The sequence below is a fragment of the Lagopus leucura genome, unplaced genomic scaffold (genome assembly GCF_019238085.1).
Source record: "Lagopus leucura isolate 7727_CA_CO unplaced genomic scaffold, USGS_WTPT01 Super-Scaffold_73, whole genome shotgun sequence".
NCBI classification, from domain to species: Eukaryota; Metazoa; Chordata; class Aves; order Galliformes; family Phasianidae; genus Lagopus; species Lagopus leucura.
Window position 1 is genome coordinate 98796925 of NW_024962252.1, and position 12325 is coordinate 98809249.

The 12325-nt window shown below is 45.6% G+C and overlaps 1 protein-coding gene across 1 annotated transcript in view; it reads right to left on the reverse strand.

Annotated features, from left to right (window-relative positions):
- Window positions 1-12325, reverse strand: part of SLC24A3 (solute carrier family 24 member 3) — a gene marked incomplete at its 5' end in the record, with an annotated part of 140601 nt that overhangs the window by 29369 nt on the left and 98907 nt on the right. Inside the window, one exon of the mRNA XM_042875270.1 lies at window positions 2847-2921. Within this exon, the coding sequence (XP_042731204.1) occupies window positions 2847-2921 (75 nt within the window). The remainder of the gene's footprint in view (window positions 1-2846; window positions 2922-12325) is intronic.

Genomic DNA, 12325 nt, shown 5'->3' on the forward strand with positions numbered 1-12325 from the left:
GTGGTCCAGCGGTCCTACAGCCTTGGGCTGCACCCAGTGGACCAGGTGCCAGCTGGCAAGGCTCTTGCTGCCCACTTGGTCCTTCCTAGCACCTTCACCTGCTTTCAGCTCAGTGCTGTATGAAGGAGTGGAAGCGCTGTGTATGCCACTAGGAAAACACACCCAGAGCAGCGGTGGAGAAAACCAAGGGAAAGGAAATGGGCTTTAGAAATTGCAACAAAACGCTTCCCTGAAGCTAAAGAGCCTGTAAATAGCAACTTGTGTTTGATAGAGCAGCAAACAATAGCTGTATTTGTTACTGGAAGAACACATGACAGCAAGACATTATGCATGCTATAAGTCACAGCCCCAGTCATGGTGATCTAATCTGACAACAGCTATTTTAGGTTGCACTGTGTTGGTGTGGCAGGGCACGAAAGCTTGTGCATTGACCTTTGTGATTAAAAATAGCACCCATCCCACTTCTTTCACTAATGACAATGACCGCGTCCTTTCGAGTTAGGAAACACTGGGATCTTTTTTCTTTCAAAGGAAAGAAGGAGTAACAGTTCTTGCCAAGCTTTAAAAGAAGACCAGCTTTGTAATATAATTTTAAGGTAAAAAAAAAAAATAATCATACAGCTCAATCAACACGAGCTAACAGTGATAAAGAAAGTTGGCCCACTTCTAACTGCTGTGATGTGGAGCTCACTCACTCTTATCAGCTGGCACGGAGCACCAAAGAGGTGAGTTTGCTGCTCTGCGATTTCTTACTGCAGCACTGTGAATCCTTTGCTGGTTGAAATGGAAGGAGATAAACTCACGTGGATTTACCCGGCACAATTTTAAGCTGCTGCATTTCAGTGTTGGCAGGAATGTATTTATCTCTTCTCAGGTGTATTTATGATTAGCAAAGGCACCTGTGGAGTGTAGCTCATATGAGAGCAGCACAAGCTGCTCTTCAAAATAACGTAAGCTCAATCTTCTACAAAGCAATATTATCCTTCAAGAAAGATGATTATATTCTGGCTGCAGCAGAGTCTCAATGCCCCAGCACTATTATCCCTATATAGTGAAGTGTTTAAATGCTTCCTAAAATGTAAGGCCCATAAAAGTCTAACAAATGAGAAAACAGAGTGCAAGTTGTGCTGCGCTCTGCACAGAGCCAGCAGCATGCCTGCCAAAGGAGAAATGGGGGACTGGAGAGGCAGAATCCAAATATCAACATGCTGACATCTTCTTTTGATTCTACCTTAAAAGGAGATAAAGGATCTGAACCGCTGTAAAGCCTGGGGTCCTTAGCTAAATGATGGAGAGGAGAAAAAATTCTTGAAGTGAAGCAGTGTTTGGACTCTGAAAGGAGAATCCTTTTGCCATCTTCTGAGGAGGAATGCTACGTAGGACAGGGTTGCTAAATCCCTCGGGAGCTAAATCTTTAATCACTTAAAATGTTCTCTCTTCTTCTAATTTATCTCCGTTTTTCTCTAACAGGTGTTTAAAAAGCCTGTGCAGTGATTGCTGTGGAGTAATGCTGAAGAGATGGGGGCCTGTTCCACATCTCCCAAGCCACAGTTGGCCATGAAGTGCTTTGACATCCGCATCGCAGCTCTGGCAATGCCTCCAAGCCCTACTCTTGCTGCACAAAGGACCTTGAACCTCTTCAGGTCTAAAAAGTTACAGTTCTCTGATATTATGGGGTATAGTTCCAAAAGAAAAGGATTTCTGCAGTTCTGTAATGCCTGTATGAAACACCCAATCCAAACAAGTGGCCAAACGGCAGGCAACTGCCCACATCTGTGCTTTCCTTGGAGTAAACTAAGGGAATCATACTGCAGAATCATAGAATGGCCTGGGTTGCAAAGGAGCACAGTGCTCATCAAGCTCCAACCCCCTGCTGTGTGCAGGTCACCAACCAGCAGCCCAGGCTGCCCAGAGCCACATCCAGCCTGGCCTTGAATGCCTGCAGGGATGGGGCATCCACAGCCTCCTTGGGCAGCCTGTTCCAGTGCCTCACCACCCTGTGTGAAAAACTTCCTCCTCATATCTAACCTAAACCTCCCCTGTCTCAGTTTAAGACCATTCCCCCCATCCTATCACTATCCACCTAACACCTGCTAGATGTCTTTACGCTCATGCAGTGTCATCTATTACAATTAGTGGATGTGGTGGAGTTCGTTGGTCAGGAAGTTTTTGGTATGATGCTACTTGTCAAGCAAAAATAAAAGATTTTAGTTTTGCAGCTCATTACTAATAGCTAGGCAGCTCTAATTCTAGCAACGGCATTGATGCATACATTAGATTGAAGACCTTGCAGAACAAAAGCACAAAGAGCTTAAGGCAAACCCTCTATGTGAGGTTAGAGACATAGGCCTTTGTGCCTATAGAAAATGCACACGGCATATGGACGTTTGACGAGCGAAGGCAAAACAAAGCACACCATGTCTAAGAAAAACTGCATAAACTTCAGAAATGCAAGTGTTCATCTTCTGACTCCGTGTTCCCTTCTTCTCGTTTACATATGGGAATTAGCCTCACAAAATCTCTTCCTTTCTTGAGGAATGTACAGTCCTAGACTATATGCCCAAGTAAAGAAATATATATACGTATATACATACACAAAGTAGTAACTGTTACCAGGAAAGACAATTTTTGCATATCCTGACCTTGATATTTCTTCATCTCTTACCCTTTGGCCATGTTTTTCTACAGAACCACGGAGACCACACGTTCATTTTTCCATGGACAGAAAAACCACATGGAGCGAGAACCTTAGCTACAAAACTTTGGTTTCTTAGTGAGATCCCTCTACAGCAGACATGTGGGGTCCCACAGAAGAATAACATGCACAACAGCCTTTGGGAACTTACCACAATGAGTGCAACAACAGACAGTGTATAGTAGATTGAATCTCTCAAGAGACTCCATGATGACAGTGCAACAACCTGGGAAAAGAGGCAAAGAGAGGACGTCAGGCAGGCCCAGGTGTAAGCCACAGGAAGGCAGATGATGGGGGCTAATTTACACCATTCTGAATTGACCTCTGAATTTATCAGTGTTTTTCCTGACCACATCCTCCAGTCATGCTCGTGCACGGAAATCAGCCAAGCAAACAGAAAGTTCATTCTCCTTTCTGTCTACAAAAATGTCTGATTTCAGAGTGTTATCAATGTACAGTTTCCCAGATTTCTCTGCTTGTTACAATACTGTAACTGTCCTGACAGCTTGCAAAACAAATAGCATAAAAAGATATTGACCATCAGGCTTTAAAATCTCCATGGCCTCTTAACGCTAACGTGGATGTAATTCATGTCCAGTGCAAAGTCTTTACGGAAACACTGACATGTGAGAAATTCTCATGTAAGAAAAAGATACCCCCAAAACAATAAAAAAAAACAAAACAAAACCCCTTGAAGTCCTTGAGTCAGATTAGATTTACACAGGCTGACAGCACGCATCTCTGTGTGTAAGGATAGATGAATGGAGATGCTTTATGACGGATATTTCCAAATGTAGAAACCTGGAGTTAGGTTCATAATTGTGTTCAGAGACCTTTAATTAAATCTTACAGATAGTGAACTCCTTCCTTTTGATTGAGCATTGCGTTGAGCACTGATTGAGCACTGCGAGATAGTTTATAAAACTTGAGATTACTCCAATCGCCTTTTACAGCACTATTTAAGGTCCTACATTCCTTTCTGAGCACAGATAATGCCTTTCTCCTAGGGAAATTTCCTCCAACACCTGAGTGAACACATCAACAGCCAGGCCTTCAAATACAGCTATCCATCAGGGATCTAGTGCACAAAGGTCATCGACCAGGACACCAGGGCATCACAGACTCCTGCTCTGATTTCAGATTGGACTGAAGGCAACATGCTGCTGCCTGGGACTCCTACAAACTGCTCACATGCCACAGACGTTCTAGTAGCTGTCCCTCATGTGTAAATATGGGCAATAAAAGCCCAGGTCTCCTGAGAGGGTCGAGTCATTGAAGTGAAGTCTTCGAGCCATTTGATCACTGGGAAGAAGAATTTGTCAGAGGGAAGCCTTGCACATGAAGTAACCACGTACCCAGGCTAAAAGGAGCTAATTAGCACAGAGGGAAACAGCAGCACTTTCAGCCTGCTGACAGGAATTTTGTAGTCTCGTTGTAACTGTCAAGACCTTGAAGACACAAGTCATGCTATTCAGTCTTGCAGCAGCCAAGGGCTGCATGTAAATCTTAATGCATTGCAACCCTCCTAAATCACCATTAAGCAGATCACAACTAAGGCAGAAAGGAAATCAGGGAAGCAATCAGCTTGGGTAAAAACACAATGAAATTTAAGAGTTTGGAATCAGCAACAGCAGAAGCCAGAGGAAAGGGGAGCCAAGCACCAAGAGACAGCTGTAGAAAAACACTGATCGTTTCCTCCATTCAAAGGAAGCACACAAAATCCAGCCCCCAGACACGAGCCCAGGAGCCCTCACTTAACTACAGCACTGGGGACTAAATCTGGCCTCTCCAGAGCAGAAAGCAAGAGCTCTTCCATGTGAGATTCAGTGAGAGCAACTTCCCATGACCAGACGAGGCAAAGGCCCTATAGCACACACTCACCTGCACACTGCACTGGTGTTCCTATAGGTAAAACATGTCTCAGATTAGAAACGGGGTTTCTCACTGTTAACTCTCACCCTGCAAACTGCTATGTGTAACATTTACTGCACAGAACATTGATTTCCCTTTTTGAAGGGCTGGAAAGAGCAGGGTGCCCAGAGCCTCGGTGGCAATGTATCCCAGGCTGGGGCTTCACCATTCACCCTCTATAAAATTGACCCTTCTCTTCTGCTCTTCCAAATTATTTCTCTTCTCCTAACCATGCAGACACCCCTCTGCCAGCATCTTCCATCCAGAAGAGACATGGTGACAGAGGCCATCGAGTTGGCTGTCTAAAGGCTATGTGCCTGTTCTCCCCATTGCCCACAGCAGACAAGGAGCGGTGCTTTTCCTTTGCTGTGAGCAGTGTGCTGTCTTTCTTTGCACTGTGGCTTATTGCAAACATCATGCAGATCGTGCAGGTCTTTTTTTATTATTATTTTAAATTAACGTTTCAAATCAGACTTTTCATTTCAAGCAAGCTGGTAAAGATGAGCCTCAATCCCAACCGCGGTCACGTGGGTACCAATGGGAGCATTACAAAAGTCAGCTCTGAGGGCTTTCCTAAAAATGCTCACTAACCTGATGGCAACGCAGAAGGAGAGTGTGTATTCTTTTCATACAGAGGACCAGCCTGTCCCCCAGCTTTGTGGAGGAGATGCAGAGCTCACGTACAAACTGCTGATAGCACTCCCATGGGTAGGTGTGCTTGCTCTCTCTTTTCTTCCCAGAGGAGGGACTCGCAGCGCTGCTGTGCCCTTTCTCCTTCGTGCAGTACCACAAAGTGCATTGCTTTTGCCTGTTTTCCTCCTGCTCCTCACACTGAAATTGCTCCAAAAGTCACGGCTTTCCACGCAGTTCAAAGCAGGACAATGTGAGCAAGGTACCTGCCAGAATAAACTGAGACAGCCTTACCTGGCAATGCAGGTAAGAACGGGCTAAGAAAGCAAGCAGCAAACACCAGCCTTGTACTTGACAAGCCACTCAAAAGAGCTGCAGAATCTATGGGAAGCAACCAACCCAGTTGCTCCACGGCACGGTTAAACTTCCTGTTTACGCAGGAAGGGTAACACCACAAAAGCAGTTACAAACCCACATCATTTCATCATGCAAAAGCCTTTGCACTGCTTCCCATCCTGAAATCTGCCTTTGTGCTACTGTGAACAAACTCAGAAATTACCGTCAGCACTTCCCATGTCTCTTTTCCCCGTATCTACAATCAGCACAACCAACTCTTGGTTTGTCAGCCACAGGAACTCAACGGCAGCAGCCCAGGCATGATATTCAGCTGGAACAAAGCATTTGTTGCAGTAACATAATTCCTATGGGTCTTTCAGGAAGAGAATTACCTTCAGTCCACTGTGAAATCCCCATCTCACAAGGGGCTTCTTTGTCAGTAATTGCACAAGCAATAATAGCATCACTAGCACCATTTTGCTTGCTCTACGTGAATATAAATGGAAGATGCATTAGGAATAAATAGCATTACTGGATCTGAATGGCCTTATGGAAATCCAATCCATCATCCTGAAATCACAGCTGCAAAAATTAAAATAATCTCCACCACACAATCTTCATTTTCTCCACCAGGTACTTGTGAGAGAAAGAAATGATGCGGGAAGACACAGCAAACCTGCCCACAAGGACATATCCTTGTGTGCCACACTGTTATGCCATGGATTGGACTGTGCTACATTTGCAGAATTCTAGTTATGTGCCATCATATGTCATCTGTGCCAGGTCTGGGTAGAAATAAGAAAATCTGCTCCATCATGCTCAGGAAAAATGCAGTAGGTTCAACTGCATTTTACAGTTAAATACAGACTAAGGTTCATTCAAATCTCAAAGTCACAGCAATTAAGGAGGTATTCTTACAGTTCCTACAAACTGGCACTTAAAAATCATGGAGCTTTTCTAGAGCCTGGACAAACCTGTGGGGCAGTTTCTTGAGCCTTTGCTTTGTTATGTACATCAGCAGCAAAGACACAAAGCTGCCGTGTGCCATTGAGGTGATTCCTCTCCCACAGGCAGCTCTCCTGATAGAGCTGAGCATCACTGCATATCTCTGGTGAATCTGTCAAAGGCCTCAACCTCTGGGACAGCCTTGTGAGCCTTCATCTCCCAGGGGACATTTCCCTTGACAAAGCACAGGCCTTCCACTTTGCCATTTATTACTTTAGGATGTCCCTGCTTGGCTCCAGTAATTGCAGAGATCCCGCCACCTGCCTGTTCACCACCACTGGTCACAGCATCAATGAAGCATCCTATATTAATGTGAGACAGTGGCACTGCTTCATCTGTATTCCTCCCTGTATTAAGCTATGCAACCTGACTTCCAGCAAGGAGTCACTCGAGTGCCTCCATGCATTTCTTGGGAGGCACATCCCCACGTGTTAAGACTGAAGAGGAGGGCAAGTCTGGAAAGGAAGGTGTCTGCTTGGAACTGAAGCAATTCCTTGTCTTGCCCCAAGCCCTATGGTCTAAGCTCAGGTGAACTGAGCAAGCAATATCCTTTCTTTGTATAGGGCATAAAGGAACATTTTTACCCAGCAGCAGCACCAGAGAACAAATGGACACAAATGGGACTGAACGAGATTGCAGGCTCAATTTCACCAGCATCATTCCCACAGCAAAATGTGAGTTGAGCCTGAGCCAAAGGGCACTGAGCCCTATTTAAAACCCTATAGTATATATATACTATATACTACATACTATATATATATATATAGGTTTACGATACAGGGCACTGAGCCCTATGAAAACTCTATTTCCTGGACTGGCTGGTGCTCTGCAGGCAGGTCCTCCTGCACAGCCCTCAGCAAAGGGAGTGCTACAGATTACATCTGTGGCTCAAAGGCTGCAGACTGTGTGCACTTCGAAAGGTCACAACCAAAAATAAGACGAGAAATAGCAACTCTGTGTTTAACATTCTGCACACGCTTGCTCTCAATCTTGATCTTAAACGTATCACTCTTAGAGCAATCACAATGAAGATACAAGGCAGGAAGGAATTTCGTAAGATAATTACCACCATCTTCCACAGAGCTTGTAACTGCCTAACTATCAGGACCTGCAAGTTAATTTTCACGTAACTTGCCTTATTTTGGGAATTATGTCCCACTTGCAATGAGCAATCAGTCGATCAGAAGCTTATAATCATTAGCTGTAAAACAAACAGCAAACATCACAGGGTGCAAGTTCCCCCCCCAGCCAGACACAAACAGAACCTGTGAGTCAGGCACACTTATTCCCTCTTTCCGGAGGGAAAAGAAACACAGGTGAGAGCAGGGTCTGAACATCTCCGGATGCTTTGCAGGGAGCTGGGGTCAGAGCTGCAGAGGCATGAGGCACCGCAGCAAAGGGAAGGCGTTCTGTGCTGGACAGCCCCATTTTACAGGTGAAGGTGAACAGGCAGAGATGCTCCTTTCTATACTCTACCATGGTATCTCCCTGCTGCTGACACGCTGAGATCACAGCCATCCCAATGTCCCAGGGCACTCTGAGTATCCAGCTGAACCCCCCCACCATAACCTCTACCAAGTACCTCCTGACAAGGAACCCAAGTCCCACAGTGTAGCATTTGGGCTTGCTTGGGGTTTTGACTGATATTAAACTCTCCCGGCTGAACTTCAGCAAAACAAAATACAAGCAACTGCCAGGCCAACAAAAAACCCAACCAGACCTTAAAAATGCATGTTTCTAAGCCAGTAATTGCTGCTCTGCTCTGATCTACCAGACTCGATGCAAGGAAAGCTCCTTCCAACCACCAGGTCCCTAATTTTACCGCTGGAGCTGTTCTCTGCAGAGTTCAACCATCACCACAGCTCCTGATTCACACACTATGGACCAACTCAATCTATTCGCATTATTTCATCACGAATACTTGCTTTCTTTAACAGCTTTTGATATTTTCATTACCGTGGTAGCAATCTGTCTCTGTGACATCCTCAGAATGGAAACAGTGGATGAGCTCCAAATCTCTGGACAAAACCAAAAATATTTCCTGGCCCTACTGGTACTTGTAATCGTCCCTGAGCAGCATGGCTTTTTAGCTGGGTTTCTGCAGAGTCAAGGCTGCCAGCTCTGTGGCTCCTTCAGTTCAGATTCAGGAGCCAGGCCCCTGACACCACAACATCTAGGTTCATGTGCCTTTCCCCACAGAAATGATGCAAGCAGCTTCAAGGCACATTGCTAAACCAGCGCCCAGTGCAAGAACACTGATTCCATGCACACTGCTGGCCTTGCTTTGGGAAACAGAATTACAGAATCATTAAGGTTGGAAAGACCTCTAAGATCACCAAGCCTAACCCCAACATACCCCCACCGTGCCACTGCCCACGTCCCTCAGTGCCACATCCCACGGCTCTGGGACTCCTCCAGGTGACCCCACCGCTCCCTGGGCAGCTGTGTCAGTGCAGAATCACTTCTGGAGAAGGAATTGTTCCTAGCAGCCAACCCGAACCTCCCCTGGCACAACGTGAGGCCATCCCCTCTCGTCCTATCACTAGTTACCCAGGGGAAGAGGCCAATCCCTATTTAAAACAGTTACTTTTGGAACGACCAAGTCCTTTCAGTGTCATCAGACCTCTTCAAAAGGAGACCAAAAGAGTCATTCACCAAACCCAAGATGAAGCACAGCTTGAAGAATTGTAGCATTGTAGAAGACAAGACATGACCCACCCAGAGAATAGGACAAAGGGCCTTCCTCAGTGTTTTCTAGGTACCAACAAAGTATTTGCTTGGACAGCATAGTGGTTTTAAAACCACAAGTGTCCAGTCCCCAAGAAAACAGTGTTTGCATTCAAGGGGGAGCTGAAATGCATCTAATCTGCTTGACCTCTGAGAGTTGGTCTGCTATCCATCAGTGCCAAACATCCCAGCAGGAAAATCCCAGGGAAAAGGAGCACTGCACTGCATTTCCAGTGGGTGAGCATCCTCCTTGATTGCTCCTTCAGGAAGAAATACTGATAATGTACAGATAAGGATGCAAGAGGCAGATGAGTCTGTTCAGCTGTCGGCCCAGCTGCTTGACTCTGAGCTAGGGCTTTACCAGGACATTCAGAAAGGCTTCAGCCTCTGAACTGCCTGACTGCAGCACATGATGTTCATTGATGGTCTGAGTTTCTGCAGGGCAAAGGGAATGGCACTGCCTGCTCCCTCTCCCTGCTCTCCTCATGCTCAGGGTGTCACAGACACGTGGCCATGCTCACAGCTGTGCTCCTGTTAGGAATGCACACCCCATCTGTTTTACTGCTGGGTTTCTTCTTTGTTTTCCAGTGTGTAACAGGTGTGCATCAGTGAAAGAACAGGCCCACCAAAACCCACTGCCTGCACACAATCCTGTCACGTCCTACACTACAAAAGCAACATAGAGACCCAACGCTGTTGGCACGAAGCTCTTCCTAAACTACTGCTTCACAAGTTAAAATGCTTTCTGCTGCTGGTCACAGAGAAGAATTAAAAAAAAACATCAAAAATCACTCAGGTTCCCCCCTACCAAAACTCTGCAGCGATCCACAAGTAAAAATAACCTCATGAATGCAATCTTCAAACTGAAGGTCAGTAATGACTCCAGTCCAAATTACTTGTTGTCTGCGAAATTAAAGCTTAAAAGATTAAGATGCATGCAAGCCAACTGTACGACACAACTAGGTTAGAAATAGATTACAAACGTCCCAAACTTTTCAATGAACAGTGTGCTAGCTGGTTATTAAAACTCTGTTCATAGTTTCCTCTACTCGGCTCTTCACTGTAACATTTCCCCCCTAGGTGCATTTTCACACCCTGCACAAAGCTGAGGGCACACCAGCTGATGATTCCTTCATGCCTGCCTCCCTACCCTACCACCCACCATGGATTACCATGAAGCATCACTCAACCTCTGCTCGAAGGGCTGCATTTGGTAGCACTGCATCTCTTGTAGCTTTCTTTTACTTTCCTGTATCTTTCTTTGGCAATGAAAAGCAGATAAAACGCAGCAGATAAGTCGTGTTTGAGACACACAACTTAGTTGTACAGATGATAGGGAATATGCATTAGTGTCACAGATAAATGAAGAAACAGCTGCAGAGACATCCATCCCACAGTCAGCGTTTGGGGAAAGGAGGACAGTTCTCTAAGTACTTCCATACACTAAAACCTTCTACAGCTCAAAATTTACAGCTATTGTGATTAGGCAGATCTTCCTCCGTGTGCCCATGTAAGACAAAATCAGAACATTACACAAGGATCCAAAAGAAAAGCTTCCAAGTCTCACTGCCACAGTCAAATAGGCTGCCCTCAGCCATCCGCATGGGTAAACTTCACCTTGTTGGGATAAATTTGGTCAGAGACTTCAAAATTAATCACAGGTTGAGTTTCTCAGCTTCCAGAGGCTCAGATGAAGATATTGTAAAAGAGACTGAATTTATGAGTACGCCTGCTAGTTCAGAAAACCCAGCCTGCCATTTAGTTTGGCCATCCAAAACCAGAGGCAGCTTCAATTGTCACTTTTTGAAAATGAATCCTCATGTGCCAACCTCAGGCGATTTCATCATGTCAGTGAGAACAGAAAAATCCCTCCAGCCCAGAGTTCTCACTGGTGATCTGCAAAGTCTCATCAACACTAACTGGAAGAGAAAAGCAACTCACCTTCAGGTTCCTGAAGCACACCTTCCTATTCTCAGTAGCAAGCAATGACACGAATCCTTCTGATATAATTTAGAACCACATTAGTTTTGAAATTAGTAAGTCGTGAGCCCATCCTTATGGTGTCTCTGACTTGTACTGGATTTGAAACTTTTTCACGTTTTCTGTACTGCTTAAAAACAAGCAAGGGAGATGAGGAGAGTTGTAATACTCAACACTAACAGCATTATCTTCACAGTTGCTTGCAGCAATTTTGCTTGCATTTATTAACGCTTTCTTAGAGTTTGCAACAGAAAATGGGCTGGCACAAGACAGGCACATGGTTAATCTCCCCAGTCTGTTGACACTATTCAAACCAATCTAATTTCCAGCCCAACCCTGCCCATTCTGTCTGTGCCACAAAGAAAATAGGAGCACAATAGTGCAATAGAGCTGATTTTTGTCTACATCAACTGCTTTTTAGCATGAGAGCAGCTCTTCAGGAGACTTACAACACTCCCACAGCTATTTGGAAGCCCTAAAACGAGGCATAGCAGCAGACGGTATAAACAAGTTGGGTGGTTTTCAGACACCCATCCTGCAAGCAGCTCAGCGTGTGGAAATGAGTTTGGCTGCAATTGCTTGCAGGACTGGGGCTCTAGCTACCAAGTTGATAGATTCCTTAACATTTCCAAATTAAAAGCATAAATAAAGAAACGAAGTGGAAGCTTCTCTAATTGCTGCTTTGCTTGATGGCTTCTGGCAGCCTGTTCCCATGCTATTCCAGAGCGACTCCTGAGAATGCAGCAGTTCTCCCCGCTCGCCTCTTTTCCCTTTGCGCTGCATCAGCTCCCAGCAGCAGCACCCTCTCACATGAGTTCTGGCCCTGATCTCACTGGCCTTACCATCGCCCTCCAGAGTGGGAAGCTACCTGAAAGGCAGAGGAGAAAAGCAATGTAGGAGTGTGTTGGATGCAGCACAGCCTGGGGCATGCTGGAGCCTGCAGCCAGGGCAGCGTGGGCGCTGGGCAGGGGGAGGCTTTCCCCTCTAGACCCACCGTGCTGGATGAGGGAGCCTTGCTGTCAGCCTTTAAGGAACTTCAGA